Genomic DNA, 21,404 nt, shown 5'->3' with positions numbered 1-21,404 from the left:
AAGGTGAACATGAGACGATAGACTGGAATTTCAGCTTTCATTTCCTGATATTTACATCTAGATGTGTTAAAAAATAACTTGGAACATGGCACCTTGTCTTTGAACCCAACCATTTTTTCAAGTGATCAAAAATATTGGAACATGTGACTGATGGGTGTTTCTTGATGCCCAGGTGTGGCCTGTTAAATTGATTGTTTAAACAACCAATAGTATTGAATGTCTACTGTTGGTTTGAGCCCTAGGTTGTACCTGTGAAGACTCCATTCGTTGTTAAAAAGGATAAACCATCATGAAGACCAGAGAGCTGCCTATGGGAGAAAAGCAAGCCATTCTGAAGCCGAGAAAAGAAGGAAAAAATCTATTGGAGGCATCGCACAAACATTGGGCATAGCCAATACAACCATTTGGAATGTCCTGAAAAAGAACAAAACCACTAGTGTACTGAGCGATAGACAGAACAGGTCGGCCAAGGAAAACAACAGCAGCTGTTGACAAACAATGTGAGAAATGAGAATAAAAACCCAAAAATAACAGTTAGTGACATCACCAACCTAAACAGAGCAGGGGTGAAGGTATCACAATCCACCGTTTTAAGAAGACTTTGAGAGCAGAAATATTGAGGCTATACCACAAGATTCAAACCACTCATCAGCAGTAAGAATCAGAAAGCCAGACTGGAATTCACAAAGAAATATAGAGATGAGTTACAAAAGTTCTGGAACCAAGATTAACCTCCACCAAAGTGTGCATCTGCTCATGATCCAAAACCTACACGTTAGAGGTTGACCGACAGCGGATTTTACCAAAACCGACAACTTAGTTGCACAGTACCTGCCGATAACCGATTAACCAACCGATAGTTATTAAAATTGATACTGAATGAAAACATAAACTAGAGTAACATATTGCTGAACTTTATTACAAAAATAAACTGTACCGGCTGCACCATGAAAATGTACTGTACTTCTTTAAATGAAACAAATCATGAAATATTAATATATACTAACTATTAGAAAATGATATACATCCAAACTGAACCGAATAGTAACCACTCCAAATAACACATAAAAACAGAGACATACAAAATGAATCAAAAAAACTAACAGAATTAATCGTGATTAGTTTTTATTTCGCCTCTAGAGGCCGCCCTCGTACTGTAGAATGACCACGGACTCTCCTCAGCCGCTCCCGTCAACAGACGCAACCGGGAAAAACTATCGGTGAGGACTTTTTCCGATAACCGATAGCTCCAGTCATCAATTAAGGGTGCTGATTAATCGGCAAAACCAATCAATCGGTCGACCTCTAATATAAGCTCATGGTGGAAGTAGTCATGGGCTTGGGCTTGCATGGCTGCTTCTGATACAGGCTCACTAATCTTTATTGATGATGAAACTCATGATAGTATGAATTTGGAATGAATTTGGAATGAATTCGGAAGTTGACCTGAACATTTTGTCTGCAACTTTATAGAGAAATGCATCCAAATTAATCAGGAGGAACTTTATCATGCAGCAAGACAATGATCCAAAACACACTGCCAACTTTATAGTTGGACACTACAGTCCATCAAAGGACTTTATCAGGGGAGGAAAAGTGGAAGGTTTTAGACTGGCCAAGTCTATCACCAGACCTTAACCCAGTTGAGTAGCATTTCACCTCCTCAAAAGGAGAAACCCCCCTGAAATGAACAACAACTGAAAGAAGCTGCAGTAAAAGCATCACAAAAGAAGAATGCAACAGTTTGGTGATGTCAGTGGGTCAACAACTTGTTGCACTTATCGCAAGCAAGGGATATGTGACCAAATATTACGTGTTATTTACATTAAAACTCTGTTCCAATACTTTTGCTCACCCAAGAATTGGGTGATCTGCCACCAAAGGTACCATGTTCCAAGTTCATTAACGCATCTAGATGTAAATATCAGGAAATGAAAGCTGTGCATCCTTTGATCTCAAACCCAAATGTATTCAGTGCACAGCAAAAACAACAGAATTGGTCTTGCCGTTCCAATACTTTCGGAGGGGATTGTCGTTCACCTGCTCATTTATCTTTTTTAAGCACTTTACCCAACACTGCTGAGATTAAACTAGACTCCTGACCTAAGGTTTTCGGTGCAACTGCACACGCTTTCCAAATTACACAACACTCGTCTCCTGGCTTCGGTTTAGGAAGCCAACAGAGCAGACGAAACTTATCGCGTCAAAACCAGGAAGTGTGGTGAATCAAATAATCAAATAAATAAGGCGCACGAGTTAGATAAAAAGAAGCTGACGGAGGCTGGAAAGCTTTTGGGCCAGAGTTCTGCTTTAAGCTGTTTGATCTGTGCCTGAACGTGTCCACGTTCCAGAGCTCGCCGTACCTGGCCAGGACTCCATGCACTGCACACGCAAACACACACACATCGGCAGGCGTGAGCTCAGTCCAAGGTGTCAGGGGGAGGCGGAGCTCCGCGCTCCTCCTTACTGTGTGCTGCCTCGCTCGAGCCGGGCCCGTTCATCGTCACGCTGCGACTGCGGCCTGTCAGCTTCCAAAGCTCACTGGCAAACGACACGCACTTCCTCTTATCCTCACGCCCAATCTAGAGCACGCATGAATAAAGACACAAATCAGCAGAGAGCAAGACAAAGGACTGATGCCTCCTACACGCATAGAATAAACCAAACCATTTGTATCAGTAAGACTCATAACGTGTAATGCAAGTGGAGAAGCTTTCGTCTCCCGTCTCATACCTGCTCCTTGAGTTTGAGGATGAACTTGCCGGGGCCCTTCCACTTGCTCTGGGCCTGGAACACACACTCGTGATCAGGCAGCACACGCTGAGCGGGTTTTGCTGAAGACACCTTCTTCCCGGGTGCTTCACGGCCCACCTCCTCCATCAGCACGTAATCGCTGGGGTTGGGGTTGCTCAGGATGCTGACTGAGTACTTGGCTTTGCTCAGTGCCTGCGTGTAATCAGAGACGGACAGAGGGGTAGGTTAAATAAACGCCTATCAAGCAAACCAACCAAGCCCTCAGAGCTCGTTATAGCAATATACACACATTAATCTAGCACGGTATTCCGGCATGTTCTTAAATCACTGTTCAAATCATTAACAATACGAGTGACCATTACGTGCCACATTGTTCGGACCTGCTGAATGATGTCCTGTGCAGTGCTGTAGCGTGGTGCTTTAATGACCGTGCGAGGCTGCTCGGGCGAAACATCGTGAACCTGGACAAAGAACACGTCCTCGTCTCCTCCGCTGCTCGCTTCCTCCGCTCGTTCCATCTTGTCGTTTTTCTCATTCAAATTCTGCCAACACAGCGCACGTTTTAGTCAAAACCGTGCAGGGTGCAATTCAGTGAGCAGCCAGCAGGGGGAGCAAAGAACGTGCTGGTCACAAATAAACAAACATTGCTTGGTTTCCAGTCAAAACATCATAGTTCTTTCAGTCCACTCAGCCACCAGCACATGCTTTCCATGTAATTCAACTTTTCAGAAAAGCGCCACTGCGTGAAACTGATCAGGTCACAGATTTGGAGGGAAAAATGTATCTTCTTAATGAACGAATATGAGGAGATTCCCATCATGCTGCCAATGTATCAACGCTGAAACATACACAAAAATAATAACTTCTCTATTTTTACGATGTTCAACAGTACATAATGTGATGTCCCAGTTTAACAGTGGATGCATACGGCTAAGTCACACAAGCAGCTCATTCTCTTGATTTTCAAAGCTACTGCGAAGGCAAAAAACCTCCTCGTCCTCGTGTTAAAGTCTTTATTTAATCTTGTACTTTTAGATAATAATAATTCTACATATTTAGACTGTTGCCAATACTAGCTAGGCCAGGTAAGAGCACTGTTATGGCTCCAATGTACATTTAACTTGAGCTTTTTTTTTTTATATATCAGCACAAAAGACACAACGTCAGCACTTTTCTGGGAAAACAAATAGATTATTGTGAAAGCACCTCAGAAAATGTTTTGAGCTATGATCAGAAGAAATGGATTCTGAAAATGAGTGAGACTTTTTATATAAATGTGATTAAAATGGGGAAATTTATCATCAACACTGCCACGATTCATTTTCATTTTGTGATATTTTATTGTTAGAAATACTAATCTGTGTCACCACTAGTCTTGAGTGGCCAAACGTAGCTATTTGACAAATTTACGCCAATTATAAATATACTGATTTGCTCAATTGTTTCTAATTGTTGTGCATTGTTTGGGCAGCTTGCTAACTGACCCTTTTAGATCGACAGAGGAGATGATTTCACCTACTGGTCAAAAATGGGAACTGCAACAAGTGCTACAAGGTACAATGAAGTCGCCAGTAGTTCCTACTACTGGTTGCCATAGTAACCTTTAAATCAATGGGTGGTGCCTCTAGCATTCCACATTTCACAACAAACCAGTTTATTTCCAGCTAAGATGAAACATTCTGGAGCGTCTGTATATAAAATTCACCAGTGTATATACGCATCATGTCCTAAGAGATGAAGGAGGAGCAGTGTGCGCTCTTTGCCATTGCGGCCACCTATCTGCGGCGGAAGCACAAACGCCGGACTCACAGGCAGCATGGTGGATCACGTGCGCTCTACTGTCTTCAGTCCCGTCGGAGTCGCTGCGCCAAGTCGCTCCAAACTCGCATAAAAGTTAAACTTTTCTCAACTTTGTCGTGTTGCTGGACACGCCCACATCTAGTCGCTGGAAGTCGCCAGCTCTCATTGAAAATGAATGTGCTCTGGTCGCTGTATGTGTGAACGACCTTAAGAGAGGCCAACTCTACTATATGCTCAAGAGAAGGAGGAGCAGACAGGACCGTTAATGACAGTTTTGGGCTAGTTTACAAATACTCCACGCCCACCTCTTTTATAGCAGACAATCCGATTTACATCGAAAGAAATCTGAATAAGACCTCCGTTTACCTCCTCCTTGGCTTTAAGGCATAGGCGGCCCACGTAGCCCTCCTCAGGCTGCCAGCTGTGCAGCACTTTGAGAACCCTCTCGTCGGACGCTAGAGGGCGCTGTTGAGGAACTTTCTTTGCGTCGCACTTTTCCTTTGACAGTGGTATCTTCTCTTCCATCAGGAAGTAGTCAGCGGAGGCATCTGGAACCAGCTGGCGAGGGCAAGAACACGGCGAGTGTTTACAGGAAAAGCACAGATTTATGTGAGTGTGTGGGAAAGTGTGCTGCATCTATTGTAGCTAGCAATGCCTTAATGTAATGCTGTAATCAAAAAGCAATATCAAATATAAACCTCCAGGCACTCACACTTCATTCAAAGCACATTTATCAGACACGTTTCTTCTCTGTTGATTTGCACTTGTACTGTAAACAATTCTAACACTGCTTCAATGCCACAATGCAAGAGACAGGAAACTTTGTTATTACTAAATTACACCACAATTACTCCCTTCATATACGTGCTTATACAGTCCGGTGATGAATTAAAGTGGGAAAAAAACAACAACCAGTGGCTCCGTTTTTGCTGTTCGGGGTGGGGGGCATTTATTTATTTTGCTCACATGGTTTGGTTCCACTTGATCCTTTAAAAGGGAAGGGTCACTGCAAATCGGGGGGGGGGGGGGGGGGGGGGGGGGGGGGGGGGGTCATTCTGACTGATCACCTATGATGAAACATTTCTATAATTATGGGCGTGGTCACATCCAGGATGACTCCGCCCACACACACAGGTGCACAAGGGCTCACTGAATGGTTTCATGAGGATGAAAATAACGTAAATCATATGCTACGGCTTTCACAGTCACCTGAGAGAGATTTTAGATCAATCATCAGCAGCAGCAGCAGCAGCATCATCATCAAAACACTAATCTACTGGAAGAAAGGTGCATTGAAACTGTTCTGGTGGCTTGTGGTGTCACACCACCTTACTATCATAGTCCAACATACTTTGTCCCCTGTCCTTATATCTGTTTATCTATTTATTCATCCATCCATTCATGCATACTGTTATGTATCCCTCCATCTTCATTCATTACCTTCAGTTATCTATTTCATCTATCCATCTACCCATCCGTAGATGTATTTATTTTTCCCATTTGTTGTTCAATCCTTCTATACTACACATTTCTTTTCTATCCATCCATCCCACCAAACCTTTATATTAGTCAGCTATCCAGTTCCTGCATTCACCCATCTGTCATCCTTGCGTGGATAGAAACAGGGCTTGAAAAGATGAATAGATACACAGGGGGCATCCATTCATCCATCCATCCATCCATGTGTGTGTGTGTGTGACTCACCACGTTAAGTAGCTGCTTTGCTGTGGTGTGTTCTTTCATGCTGAGCACAGTAAAAGGTTCGGGTCCTGGAGCGCCGTGCACCGTCACTTTGTGCTGCTGCGCCACTCGCCTCTCCTCCGAGCTAAACAACTGAACAAACGAGAGAAGGGCAACAGCTCGTCATCCAACACCGTGCAGCATTAGATCACGTTATAATCCAGATAACTTCATGTGTTCGTCTATCATCACTAGGACTGCAACTAACGATTATTTTCATAATCGATTAGTTGGCCGATTAATTATTATTCATTTGTTTGTTTATTTTCGATTAATCGGATGGGGCGGGGCGAACTTCCAGTACCATTTTTTCATTTATTTAAAATAAAATCCACACACTTTATATTAACGTAAGACTAAAACTTTACTTTACTTTACTATTTGTCCAATTATATAAGACTGAAAAGCACCAAATACACACACCAGAATATATATTATTCGTTTAGGACTGTAGTTTAATTCCGTGCCTTTTTTTTTTTTTTGCATCTATAAAAAGTAATGCATACATATACATACACACACACACATAATGTATAGTATTTATGCATTACTTCTTATGGATGCACAAACAGCACAGAATTGTACAGTCCTAGCAATGCCTGGTTGATTGGTAGGACCTGTCATTCCCCAGGGATTAGCTCAAATACCAGGTTCAGTTACATTTTATTGTTGGTGTGACATTTAATTTGACTCTCTGAATTACCTTTTGTTTATTTTATCCATCAATGTGACATTTGAACTTTACCACTCATAGGTTTTTGCAAATTATCATTTCATTTGTAAATAAATTTAAAATAAATCCATCAATGAACGTCAGCTCAGCTAACGTGATATTTGTGAATGCACGCGAATAACCAAATTGATTAATTTTAAAACATCTCATTTGAATATATTTTGGTACATTTGACAAAAATATATATAAAACTTTCCTACGGACCCCCTGCAATTATACCACTGACCACTAGGGGTCCGCAGAACCACTGCTCTAGACTGTAGAAAACATACTGCATAGTGTAAGTGTGTAGTATGTCATTTGGGACACAACTTCTTTACTCTCTGAAGCGGGTTTTCGAAACAGAAGTAACGTAACGAGTAAATGTACCGCACGCAGACCAGCTAATCGATAATGAGATTCGTTGGCAACTATTTTCATAATCGATTATTATCGATTAGTTGTTGCAGCTCTAGTTATCACAGATTAAAATGACATCAGATTCAGCCCGAGTTCAGCAAAGCAGTAACAGACTGTGAGGAAAGCAGGACTACATGCCAAGCAGATCTCTATGATTTCCTGTATAGGTCCAACTGCTGGCCTGGAATATTGCGCATTTGGGGACGAGTCGCATTCTTAAGCTGTTAAAACAATCAGAACTATTCCCAACATGTTGTCCTGTTCCCTGGACACGTTCCATGGAACTAGACACTAGAGCTCTGAGACCTCGGCTAAATTGTGAGTACGACTCCACAAATACACAAAATGAAGGAAAGACATTTCAGGAATTTTGCTTGGAACATGAATGCGCAATTAAACCAATCAACTCGCACTACTTCTGCGTTTACTACATATATAATTATCACTTGAACTGGTGAGAGACATGGACAAATAATTGTACCCAGTAAAGGAAGTAATAAGGGCCATGGAAAGGAAAGTAATTCGTAATAATTGATGGAAAGAAAATGAATTAAAAGACACAGAGGCTGTAGAGCAGTGGTCACCAAGCCCTCTGCTTCTTCCTTGAGATCGCCGACCAAAATCGAACACACCTGTTTTAGTCGATCAAGAACTTCTTAAGGCAGTGACTAGATGGGCACGAGCTAAAGTCTTCAGGAAGGTAGATCTCCAGAAGCAGGGTTGGTGACCACTGTTATAGAGTGGTTTCAGATGTGGCTCTCGTGACGGGTTCTTACCACCACGGCCGGTCGTGCTCCTCCATCAGGACTCTCCTCTGTCTTGCGGCTGAACAGGAAGAGGGTGGAGACCTCCAACGCCTCGTTGTGCTGATTCCTCAGCTGCAGGTGTCGGTAGCCTAAAGGAAGCATGCGTGAGCAGAGTTAATGCTAACTCTGATTTTCTGGAACGGTGTACTGACATTTTCCATACTGCATCATTATTAAAATCAGCTACACTGAAGATAATATACAAAGCAGGTGTATGTGGCAAGGCCTATTTATAGAAAGTCTCGGGGCTTGGCTCTTGCCTACGACACCCTAATAAAAAGAAATGCGCTTTGCTAGCGCTGGCAATGTTTCTGACCGGGTTTGAGCGCCTTCAGCGGTAGGATCCTCTGCGCCGTGACCTGTGAGCTGTTGTTCTCCACGACAGCCAGACGTAGGAATGTCAGGTCTTCGAAGTGCACCTGGAAGGTGAAGCTCTCGCTCCACATGGGGTTGAGTGTGTTGCGGTGGATGGGCTTAGTGCGGAAGTGGCAAGCGTCAGCCGGCAAGCTAAGCACCTCCACCTCCACACACGGGCTGCCATTGCTGTTCCCCGGGCACACGTTCTGCCCAGATACCACCTGGTAAACGGAGAAGGACAGCAAGAGTGCAGATAAAGCACACTACTGTGGATGACACGGTAAAATAAACACCCGTTTAAATAACGCCTCAGGAATAACACAAAGCTTTTGTAAACCTTAGTGCTTCGTATGCATCGGTCGTGTTTACACAATAAACTCGGCACTGTATACGGTACCGCATAGCAAATCCCATCAGTATTCCCCATTGCTGAGAGGGTGATGGACGGGTTTCTGTCCACGCTACCAAATAAGCCAAAGACTATCCAGCAGAGGCACCATTAGCTTAAGTGATGGGTAAACCAACCCCTGAATAAATACGATAAAATTTCAACCAGTACTACAACTGCCTAAATTTACAAGCGAAGCTGCTGTGTGTTTAAATATTATTGTGTGCACATTGCACTTCCATCCATGACGCCTTCAACCCAAGCCAATACAGAATACAGAACACAATCTGGGCTTAGTTTCGTAAAAGGCAAATAGCAATTTGAGCGAGAATTACAGTACATGGCACACTCTACCAGTTAAGATGATATTGAATATACAGTGCTTTGTCCCCAAAGTTATTACAATATTAGTGCATGCACAGTTTGTTTTTAATCATCTGACTCATGTTTTAATTAATTTTTTTTTTAATTATAATGAGGAGTCATTTTGGGAAACATTGAAGCAAAGAGGTCTGCATTAGGACATACGGTCAGTTCCATAAATATTTGGAGACTTTGGAGTTATTATTATTATTTTAGGTGTCGAACACAGTATATTGCAGATGAAATTAAATAATGACTTTTAAAGGGACCAAAAGTAACTGGACAAACTTAACCAATCATATAGTTTTAACATTTGGTCACAAATCCTTCACAGTCACTGAAGTCTGGGAGTTCCATAGACATCACCAAACGTGGTTTTATTCCCTGGTGATGCTCTGCCAGGCCTTTACTGCAGCTGTCTCCAGTTCCTGCTTGTTCTTGGAGTGTTGTGCCTTTTTTTTTCTTTCTTTTTTTTCTTAAAAAAAAACTGTTTTACCTTCGGCAAGTGAAATGCAGCTCAACTGGATTCAGGTCAGGTGATTGGCTTGGCCATTTCTTTGCCTTGGGTTGCTTTCGAAGTATGCTTCTGATCATTGTCTACTTGCACTGTGAAGCACATTTGGCTGAATCCGAGTAGATAATATAGTCATATACACTTCACAGTCAGCAGTCACATCATCAATAAATACAAGGGAATCAATTCCACTGGCAGCCATGCATGCTCACGTCATAATATGGGGTGGAATGTTTCAGATCACGAGCAGTTCCCTTCCCTTCTCTTCCTATCATTCTGGTTCAAGTTGATCTACCTCATCTGTCCATAAGATGATGTTCCAGAACTGTACACGCTTTTGAAATATGTTTTTGGCAAACTCTAATCTGGTCTTCCTGTTTTTCAGGCTTCCCAATAGTTTACATCTTGTGGTGAGGTAAACCATCTGTATTTACTCTGGTGAAGTCTTCTCTTTGAGGAATGAGATATGCCCACCTCCTGGAGGGTGTTCTTGATCGGGCAAACTGCTGTGAAGGGGCTTTTCTTCACCAGGGAAAGAATTCTTCAGTCATCTCCCACAGCTGTTTTCCATTGTCTTCCCTGGCCTTTTGGTGCTCATGAGCTCACCAGTGCGTTCTCTTTTTTCTTACCAATGCACCATATAGTTAATCTGTGCACACCTAATGTTTTTCCATCTCTCTGATGGGTTTGTTTTTGATTTTTTAGCCTAATGATGGTTTGCTTCACTGACGGTGACGGCTCTTTGGACATCATATTCAGAGTTAACAGTATCAGATTCCAAATACGACTGCTACACCTAGACCTTTTATCTGCTAACTTGCAAGTGAAATAATGAGGGAATAACGCACACCTGACTGTGGAACAACTGAGCAGTCGACCGTCTGGTTACTTTTGGTGTCTTAAAAAGACGGGGGGGAACCACATGGCTGTAATTCCTACATTAGGATGTAAATGCACTGAGTTAAAGCTGAAAGTCCACACTTAACACTCATATACATTACTTACGCTCTTTACATTACTCCAATATGCAAATATTTATGGACCTGACTGTAACTATAGCTTTCAATAAAGCGTGTGTGTGTGTGGTGACCAGAATTCGCCACATGTACCTTGCTGGGCCATTTTTGCAGCTTTTATATAAAGCCCCTTAATGTATCATTTTGATTATGAGGTTACAGTTGGCTTTAGATATAGACATAGCATTAATAATTAGGTTATTATGGAAGGTCCTCACAAGGATAGCAAGACAAATGTGCGTGTGTGTGTTCTTACAGTAAGCGAGTAGACAGTAGGGCTCATGTGCTCCAGGTCTCGCTCCAGTGGGCTGAACTGATGGTACAGATAGCAGGTGCGATCCCATAACACGGGTGGCTTCAGGACAAAGCCGCAGTGACCGTTCACCTCGAACAGCGCAGTGTTCAGCTGCATGGGCAGATCTGCATGTGGAAAATTACGATTTAAAAAAAATTTTTTTTACAAATTCCTTTCGCCCAATTTGCCAATATGAGTGAAGGCTAGCACATGCTTCCTCTGAGACGTATGAACTCAGCCACCGTATCTTTGCTTTCCATTCATGCTACATCACAATACAGCTGAACACTCGGAGGAAATGCTGTCTGCCCTCTTCCACATACCGGAGCTCCCAGACACTTTATGATTGGCTACGTTGCTGTGAATGTTCAGGGAGAGAGTAACACCACCCCTCCCACCCACAGATAATGATAATAATAATGATAAGGAGTCTTTATTGGTCACATACATTACAGTGAAATCCCATATTCACTGTGCTGTGAATACCCCAGCATGTCAGGAAGCTGGGGTCAGAGTGCAGCGTCAGCCATGATACAGCGCCCCTGGAGCAGAGAGGGTTAAGGGCCTTGCTCAAGGGCCCAACAGTGGCAGCTTGGCAGTGCTGGGGCTTGAACCCCCGACCTTCCGATCAGTAACCCACAGCCTTAACAGTCAAGCCACCACTGCCCCCATCACGGTCGATAACGCTTTCTTGGCTTCCCGGCAGTCCCAGAGATAAAGTGAACACTTTTTTTTTTTTTTTTTTTGTACCATTCGGGATCGAAATATTCTCCATTTTACAAATCCCCATTGCTGGGCTTCAGATTCTGGAGAACCTCATAGCATCATTTCACTTCCAGCTGCGTTTGCTCGGGTCATCGCGAATTACATCCGTTAAACATCAATTTCCCGTGCGGACATCACCAGGCAATTATTTCGAAAGGTCATAAAATAGGGTTCTAAATGTACTACCAAGCGCTGTTAATATTTCAGCAGTTGTAAAAAGTTAATAACATTTTACTCGTTATTCAAGAATGCATTATTAATAAGAATCAAGTCTCAGTGATTAACATCTGATATTAACTTCTATGTATGTTGCAGGAGAAAAAATAAATAAAAAAGAAACATTTTAAGGTTAAGAAACATCATTTTTGATAGCTGTTGTAAGAGCGCCGCTCACCGTCGGTCTGGTAGTTGAGGGCGACGAGTTGGATGCCATGCAGCCAGAAGCAGAGGGGGTTGGGGTTGGCAGAGTCGATACGTGTGGCAGCAGGGTAGGTGCGTAACAGCTGGCGCTCTGTGTGCCCAATCAGTTTGGCGGAGTAACGACGACACAGGCGCTTGGCAGCGTTCTCATTCACCGATGAGATGTGGTAGCACTTGGGTGTGCGGATGATGGCGCTCAATGAGGGCGTTGTGCCTGTCGTTGGCATCGTCTGCTCCTCCCAGCTTGACCTTGCGCCATCCATACTGGCTGCAACGGAACAGGATTGTGATGAGGACAGAGACAGATCAAAGGGAAAGAAACTAGAGATGCACCGATGTATCGGCACTGCAAAAATTTTACACTGGAAGTGAGCAGAGGTGAAGCGGGAGTTTCGGCGTAGAGTCTAATTATTTTATTTTTGCCGAGCTGCTCGCTCTGAATTAAAGCGCCAGTACACTTTTGAAAGATTTAAATGAAGATGAGTTGACAAAGTATAAATTGCACATAAAAATATATTTGTAGAGTAGTGTATTTTATATGCAGTTAATGTTAATATATAAAAAAGCTTCTATATTACCAGTCTGATGTCAGTGATGAAGTAGAAATGCTTGTGTTTGTGGAGACTTAATGTGAGACTAACAGGAGGTTTTTTATAATTCAGTCAATGTTAATATGAATTAATAACATTCAATAAATTAATAATCTTACTTTAATCTTCAGAACTGAGTTCATGTGTTAATGTTAATGTGAGTGATGTGTTTTGTGTTTATGAGACCAGTTACTGTCAAACAACTTGCTGAAATGGAGAGAATAAAGTTTTTATTTGCATTTCCTTCAGAATTGTGGAATTAATTATTATTCAATTAAAAGAAGGTATAAAAGGCAGAACTATCGGTATCGGCCGATATCATTCTGAATAATCGGTTATCGTATCGGACGATATCCCTCTGAATAATCGCTATTGGACGATATCATTCTGAATAATCGGTTATCGTATCGGACGATATCCCTCTGAATAATCGGTTATCGTATCGGACGATATCACTCTGATTAATCGGTTATCGTATCGGACGATATCACTCTGAATAATCGGTTATCGTATCGGACGATATCATTCTGATTAATCGGTTATCGTATCGGACGATATCACTCTGAATAATCGGTTATCGTATCGGACGATATCATTCTGATTAATCGGTTATCGTATCGGACGATATCATTCTGATTAATCGGTTATCGTATCGGACGATATCATTCTGAATAATCGGTTATCGTATCGGACGATATCATTCTGAATAATCGGTTATCGTATCGGACGATATCATTCTGAATAATCGGTTATCGTATCGGACGATATCACTCTGAATAATCGGCATCGGACGATATCACTGAATAATCGGTTATCGTATCGGACGATACCACTCTGAATAATCGGCATCGGACGATATCACTGAATAATCGGTTATCGTATCGGACGATATCGCTCTGAATAATCGGTTATCGTATCGGACGGTATCACTCTGAATAATCGGTTATCGTATCGGACGATATCATTCTGAATAATCGGTTATCGTATCGGACGATATCGCTCTGAATAATCGGTTATCGTATCGGACGATATCACTCTGAATAATCGGTTATCGTATCGGACGATATCACTCTGAATAATCGGTTATCGTATCGGACGATATCATTCTGAATAATCGGTTATCGTATCGGACGATATCACTCTGAATAATCGGCATCGGACGATATCACTGAATAATCGGTTATCGTATCGGACGATATCATTCTGAATAATCGGTTATCGTATCGGACGATATCGCTCTGAATAATCGGTTATCGTATCGGACGATATCACTCTGAATAATCGGTTATCGTATCGGACGATATCACTCTGAATAATCGGTTATCGTATCGGACGATATCATTCTGAATAATCGGTTATCGTATCGGACGATATCACTGAATAATCGGCATCGGACGATATCACTGAATAATCGGTTATCGTATCAGACGATATCATTCTGAATAATCGGTTATCGTATCGGACGGTATCACTCTGAATAATCGGCATCGGACGATATCACTCTGAATAATCGGTTATCGTATCGGACGGTATCACTCTGAATAATCGGCATCGGACGATATCGCTCTGAATAATCGGTTATCGTATCGGACGATATCACTCTGAATAATCGGTTATCGTATCGGACGGTATCACTCTGAATAATCGGCATCGGACGATATCGCTCTGAATAATCGGTTATCGTATCGGACGATATCACTCTGAATAATCGGTTATCGTATCGGACGATATCATTCTGAATAATCGGCATCGGACGATATCATTCTGAATAATCGGTTATCGTATCGGACGATATCACTCTGATTAATCGGTTATCGTATCGGACGATATCACTCTGATTAATCGGTTATCGTATCGGACGATATCCCTCTGAATAATCGCTATTGGACGATATCATTCTGAATAATCGGTTATTGTATCGGACGATATCCCTCTGAATAATCGCTATTGGACGATATCATTCTGAATAATCGGTTATCGTATCGGACGATATCATTCTGAATAATCGGTTATCGTATCGGACGATATTACTCTGATTAATCGGTTATCGTATCGGACGATATTACTCTGAATAATTGGTTATCGTATTGGACGATATCGCTCTGAATAATCGGTTATCGTATCGGACGATATCATTCTAAATAATCGGTTATCGTATCGGACGATATCATTCTGATTAATCGGTTATCGTATCGGACGATATCATTCTGAATAATCGGTTATCGTATCGGACGATATCATTCTGAATAATCGGTTATCGTATCGGACGATATCATTCTGATTAATCGGTTATCGTATCGGACGATATCCCTCTGAATAATCGCTATTGGACAATATCATTCTGAATAATTGGTTATCGGTATCGGTCGATATCACTCTGAATAATCAGTTATCGCATCGGCTGAGAAATTTAGTATCGGTGCATCTCTAAAAGAAATGCAATTAAGTGACATGAGCAAAGCCAGGGAGCGTGTGGTGGCGTGGGAAAACCTTTCCTATGGTCATATTTGGACATTTTCTACTATATATTTCTGAAAACAAGTTCTAGCATTTTAATGACTGTTTATCCCCAAAAGCGAGAGGAGAGAAAATAGCATTTAAAGATTTCATTCCAATTCCAGTGAAAAAGGCCCACCTACATCAACATTTGTACCATAACTTCAAAAACGACTGGGATGTAAGCATACGAGCGCTGCAGTATGTTGTTCCTGTCCTGCTATGAAAAGGTGAAAGGTATAAACATCAGCTGAATGCTAACATAACTCGTGAGCTATGAATCATATCTGCGCCGTTCTTGGCACTACTGGTTGCATAGCTGAGCTGGCACTACGCAGGTCAAGTGAGTAGCTACTGCATTCTAGTGTCTTGAGCACATAAACTGTCTGAATGCTGATGTCCGAAATGGGATCAAGTGAATCTAAATTCCTATCTGCGCATTTACTCATGCCAAGAGCCACTTCCTGGAAGCGTGCTGTGAGAGAAGACTCTTTTTTTTTTTTTTTTTAATATGCATTTGGGGGACTTTTAAAGGGGTGGAAAAGTTAAGCGGCCTTTTCCCAGGGGTGCTCTAAGTGGGTGTTCTGTTTCCTGTGTGAGCTGTGCACAGTGCAGCAGTACCTTTCCCTGAGCCGCGCACCAGCGTCACCGGTTCGCCAGGGCTCCCACGGACTGGGGCGTTGCCAAAGATGGATTTTCGGCTTTTGCGCTCCTTTCCTCTGTTAGAGCATGATGGGGAGTGGGTGGATAGGCCTAGTTCCCACACACACACACACAGAGAAACACAAACACACACACACACACGAGCGTTAGGGTTTGGGCTGGAGGGCATTGGTCTCCTCAGGCTCCCAGTAGATTGGAGCTGCTTGTTTGTTTAGCCTGTGCTCAAGGGACTGATGTTATTTCCATTCAACTCGAGCACCTGATTCTAATTTACCACCATGGGAGTCTCTACTGTCTTGACATGCTCACTGTGCAGCTAGTGAAAAAGGCAGTATCAGGACTCACTCACAGAACCTTCGCTCAGACAAACGACAATCAGTGCCTCCTATATGTTGAAATAGGTCATGTCTGAAATATAGGGCTACATGGGACATCGTTTGTTAAAGTGCACCTATTATGGTTTTGAAACGTGCCCAATTTTGTTTTAAATGTCTCTTACGATAGATTTACACGCATCCGAGGTCAAAAAACACTTTAATGTGCTCAGAATTTTCCCCCCAGTGTCACAAACGACTCGTTCAATGATTCGTTCTAAAGGATTCATTCTAAACTACTACTTTCAGAGAGCATACTCTGCTCTGATTGGTCAGATTTCCCAGTCTGTTGTGATTGGTCTACCGCTGTCAGTGAGCAGCCGATGAAGACCTGAGGCGGGGCTTTTTGTTACAAACCTACATAGGTTAGTACAGGAAGCAAGGAATTACTAACGACTCGTTTCAGCTGTTCAGAATCGATTCCTTCTTTTGGGAGTCAATAACTCTGTTTGCCGTGCGCTTTGATTTTTGAACCTTTGCAGACGTTTACGTTCACGTTCACAAACAGCTACGTATATAACACACTACATGAAAGGTAATATCTGAAAAACCATAATAGGTGCACTTGAAATCATCGTTGCCTGCTGCCATAACAATATAGCAAGCGAACGCTAGAGAATGGCAGCTTTATTGTGTTTATCATCAACACGTTCTGCTCTGGGCTGAGTTTCCTAAAAAACCGAAACAAGCGAACAAAATTTATTTGGAACAAAATTTTTTGAAAAGTTTTAATCAAAGACACGATGCCAGTAGCATTTATTTTTTTCAGTCTGGTAACTGTAACTCTCCCAGAAAAGTTCACAGTGTTCAAAACTTTCTGTTCCTGTCTGAAGCATGCAGACAAACACGCCTAAGATTCCGAAGCTTGTGGCCAGAAAGGCGTACAAAACGTATGAAACGCTCCGGGGGCTGTGGGTGGAGCTTCGGAAGCGGAGACTAATCTTAAATGTTATGATGCTTTTAGGAACTTCTAGTGTTGCAGATGAGTTTTGTTCATAATTTAAGACGCATAGATCATTTCGAGAAATCGAAAGGGTTAGCAAATGGATTTTTCCTACATTGCAGCTATAAATTATGAGCGGATACGAGCAGGGTGTTACGTTCACGTCGAGGACGCTACACCTACCCGGGAACTTGATTGCTTGGCAGTAGATGACGAGGTCCGAGAGCTCCTGTGCGATCTGCCTACTTTCTTTCTCGTTCTGCGGCAGGTAGAACTCCTCCCCCAGCTCCATGTCAAACATCTGCACAATCGCAGTAAAGAAGCAGGCCGTACGTCAACCCTCGTGTACAGACGTGCTAAAGAGAGTGCAGAATCACAGAGCGGCACAAGCTCAAGCCTACCTTTCCTTTACTCCCTGCTTTCTTAATCCTCTTTGGCATCTCGTCGTTGGACTCGTACTGAAGCTTCTCGGTCGACGACTTCCCCTCCGGCTTGTCATCCAGGATGTTATCTGTGCAGGAAGGTGCGAGAACATAACGCGGCACGTTTGCGTGGTTTTAGGCCCTCGTACAGCCGCTCATACAGAGACACAGGAAGCGGAAGCACGGATTTCTTTTTCAAATTAGGCTTTGAAGCGATAACACCGGCGAGGCCGATACAAAAGAACCCACGTTCGAAAAGCTTCGCTCGAGAAGTTATTTCATTGCGATTCGATGGCATGCTGGATTGGGTCCCTGGGGTGTGCCGGATGGGAACGGGCAACGTGAAAGGAAAGAATCCCTCGTCTCTTTCAGAGAAGGAGCACGGAGGGGCCTGAGAAACCAGATGGCTTTGTTTTTATTCTCCGATGAGCCTGTGCCGCTAGCAAGGTCACATCGTTTTCAAAAGAGTGTGGACAGAGGGGATGGGGAATGGGAAGGGGAAGGGAGGGAGGGGGGGCAGCTTGATGTTTACACACCACACCAGCCGTTTTAGAGAAGTCACAACACTGCTCCAGCCATTAAACCAAACACACAGACAATGCGCTGCTTCTTTTTATCAGTCCCGCTCAGTTCCTAGATACCTTCACCTGCGCAAATCAAGGCCTCATACAGAGCAAAGCAGAAGACGGAGTACATTTAAAAACCGAGATGCACGCACATGCACACGCACGCACACACACACAATCAATCACGGTTTACCTTCCTGGCTATAAGAGGCAGTGGAAGCATTGAGGACATCAGCTACAAGAGGGGAGAGATGAAAAGAAAAAAGGGCAGAGGAGAGAATGGAAGGCAGGAAGGAAGATCAATAAGATGAGTAAATCCACATGCTTCGGAATAAAGATGCTGTTCTATGTAACTTAGTGTTTAACATGGGAAAGGACTTGGGGGAGAAAAAAAGGAAACGCTTTAGTAAATTCTAAACAGACCCAACATCCTGTCAAATCCAATTCTGCTTGAGTAAGGTGCAAAACCAAGCCTACCATCAGACAGTGACTCATAGTCGTAGTCGTACTCGTCTTCCTCCTCTTCTTCCTCTTCGTTGTTGCCAAGAGAACCAGCGGCGACGGTGCAGTTATTGGCTTGCGCTTGCATGTGTGCTAGCTGAAGTGCCTGAACAAATGAAAACGGAGGAGAGAAAACAAAACTCCTACATCATTCCATCGTTCCACCTTACCGCTCTCGTCTATCCTCCGGCGCATGCATATACGCCGAGGTCGTGAGCATGTTACAAATCGCCAAATCACGTTACCGCTTGTTCGGTTCACGTCTGTAAAAGTAGAGGGTGGGATTTCTCAATAAATGATGAGCGTTGATTGTAAGACTGCATCAGTGAAGACGGACTGCGTTTAAAGAAAGCTACTCATTGTTTAACATTTCCACATTGTTCTGGTGAAACCTGAGAAGGTTGAAGATATATTAGTGGAAGAAGACAAAGCTGTCGAAAACGATATCAGGTTTGCAACCACCCGCCTAATATTGTGGTCCTCCTTGTGCTACCAAAACAGCTCTGACTCATCGAGCATCGACTCCATAAGATCTCTGAAGGTGTGTTGTGGTATCTGGCACCAAGACGTTAACAGCAGATTCTTTAAGTCCCGTAAGTTTTTTTATGAGGTGGGCCCTTTATGGATCGGACTCGTTTGTCCGGTACATCCCACAGACGCTCGATTGGATGGAGATCTGGGAAATGCGGAGGCCAAGTCAACACCTTGAACTCTCTGTCATGTTCCTCAAACTTGTTCCTGAACATTTTTTTTTTTTTTTTTAGCATTGCCGGGCGCATTATCCTGCTGAAAGACACAATTGCTCCATGGTCCAGTTCTGATGCTTACGTGCCCATTGTAGGTACTTTCAGCGGTGGACAGGGGTCAGCATGGGCTACGTAACCCCATACACTGCAACCTGCGATGCGCTGTGCATTTTTTCAGCAATTTGTGTTACAGTAGCTCTTCCGTGGGGTCGGAGCAGACAGGCTAGTGCACATCAGTGACCCTATCGCCGGAGTACCGGTTGTCCTTCAACCGCTGCCTACCGGGAACACCCCACAAAACCTCTTACCCAGTAGTCTAGTCAACGGAATTAGACCCTTAGAGTTGGTTTCTTCGAGAACTGACTTTCCACTTGCTGCCTAATATATCCCATCGTAACGAGACAATCAAATGTTATTCACCCGACAGTGGTTATAATGTTATGGCTGATCGGTGTGTAACTACCGTCATGCTTTGAACAGTGTAATATCTACCCACCTTTTGTTTTAGGATGTCCACAGGGGCCTGATGTGCCTTTAGCTTCTTGTTCTTGAGTAAGATCTTGCCCCTTAGCTGCCAAGGTGAGGGGAGCAGTGGGTCATCAGAGAAATCACTCTCAAAGAGAAACTTGGTTACCAGCTTGTCTCCGAACACCACCTTCAAGCCAAAAACCCCCCAAAAAACGAGTACATGAAGTCGCTATGTGAGAAAGTTATTTATATATATATTTTTTAGATTTCACACAGTTGTAACAGTTAAGAATGTTTCAGGGACCGAGCACAGCGAGATGACGCACCTTGAAGATGTCGGCCATTTTGCGCTGCTGAGGCAGAGAGCAGTGGTTCTCGATGGAGAGGATCACGGGCATCTCGGAGTTCACGAAAGCAGAGCGATTGATGGCTTCCACCACGTCCTTTGGAAGCAAAGAGAGGACTATCAAAAAGACACTGAGAACTATAAGAAACTGGAGTATTAACAGATTTTTTAAATGGTCACTTTTTTTTCTTCTTTCCTACAAACAGACCTTGAAGGGGATTTTAGTGGTTAGCGTGTGCCCATGGTAAATAACCGGCATGCCATCATCGCCATCCCAGCAGTCTAGCTCGACACTCCTGCATCCCTGCAACAGCACCTGCAAAGAAGGAGCGGTTACTTTAACCGAGAGCTGTGCAATAATAAAAGCTGTTCCGGAAAGATTTAGAATAATAACCATATGGCTCACAATCACCGTTTTCATGACAACGACACTATATGTAGTTCTCCTAACTATGTGTCGTCTCCTAACGACATGCACATGACATTCATACGGGTGTAATAGTTTCAAATCGACGCAACACGTAATATAAAATACTCTGGATGTTACCAGAAAGTTCTGTTCCAAAAACAAAATCACAGGATACATGAATCATATTTGAAGCACGCGGTCATGTAAATAAGCTGATCTGATCAATCGGAAATGGTCCGCAGCTCTGACCTGACTGTACAGCTCCACCGAGGACTCTCCTTTCAGCTGGTGGCCGGTGAGGTACGTGTTGTGGGATGATTCGATGTAGTAGTATGAAAGCGGGTACTGCAGCTCGTCCGAGTTCACTTGAGACTCTTCGTTTTTGGAGGCAAAGTTGTCCTTGTCCATGAGGAACCTTAAGAAATAAGACGTCTCCCCGTTACTCGGCTTTTGTTTCTTTAACAGCGTGACCGATTTACTGGTGTTTGGTTTGTGCGAGGTTTAATCATTAGGTTATTTCCGTTTCTGGT

At 43.1% G+C, this 21,404-nt stretch overlaps 1 protein-coding gene across 8 annotated transcripts in view; it reads right to left on the bottom strand.

Annotated features, from left to right (window-relative positions):
* plce1 (phospholipase C, epsilon 1) overlaps positions 1 to 21,404 on the bottom strand; it is a 103,980-nt gene that overhangs the window by 2,814 nt on the left and 79,762 nt on the right. For 6 of the 8 annotated variants that reach the window (XM_047159582.2, XM_047159585.2, XM_047159584.2 and 3 more), the window contains 18 exons: positions 21,124 to 21,289; positions 20,674 to 20,781; positions 20,446 to 20,562; positions 20,148 to 20,306; positions 18,882 to 19,011; positions 18,598 to 18,639; positions 17,818 to 17,927; positions 17,600 to 17,717; positions 16,058 to 16,189; positions 12,325 to 12,618; positions 11,127 to 11,290; positions 8,549 to 8,810; positions 8,203 to 8,321; positions 6,259 to 6,387; positions 4,921 to 5,112; positions 3,135 to 3,296; positions 2,734 to 2,946; positions 2,364 to 2,582 (listed from right to left, as the gene is read on the bottom strand). In XM_047159582.2, coding sequence (XP_047015538.1) covers positions 2,421 to 2,582; positions 2,734 to 2,946; positions 3,135 to 3,296; positions 4,921 to 5,112; positions 6,259 to 6,387; positions 8,203 to 8,321; positions 8,549 to 8,810; positions 11,127 to 11,290; positions 12,325 to 12,618; positions 16,058 to 16,189; positions 17,600 to 17,717; positions 17,818 to 17,927; positions 18,598 to 18,639; positions 18,882 to 19,011; positions 20,148 to 20,306; positions 20,446 to 20,562; positions 20,674 to 20,781; positions 21,124 to 21,289 — 2,779 coding nt within the window. In that variant the 3' untranslated portion in view covers positions 2,364 to 2,420. The remainder of the gene's footprint in view (positions 1 to 2,363; positions 2,583 to 2,733; positions 2,947 to 3,134; positions 3,297 to 4,920; positions 5,113 to 6,258; positions 6,388 to 8,202; positions 8,322 to 8,548; positions 8,811 to 11,126; positions 11,291 to 12,324; positions 12,619 to 16,057; positions 16,190 to 17,599; positions 17,718 to 17,817; positions 17,928 to 18,597; positions 18,640 to 18,881; positions 19,012 to 20,147; positions 20,307 to 20,445; positions 20,563 to 20,673; positions 20,782 to 21,123; positions 21,290 to 21,404) is intronic. The other 2 variants (XM_047159586.2, XM_053685192.1) reach the window with 1 other exon arrangement.

The sequence above is a fragment of the Ictalurus punctatus genome, chromosome 13 (genome assembly GCF_001660625.3).
Source record: "Ictalurus punctatus breed USDA103 chromosome 13, Coco_2.0, whole genome shotgun sequence".
Classification (NCBI taxonomy): Eukaryota; Metazoa; Chordata; class Actinopteri; order Siluriformes; family Ictaluridae; genus Ictalurus; species Ictalurus punctatus.
Note: the sequence above shows the minus strand (reverse complement) of the source record. Positions and strands in the feature narration are given on the sequence as shown.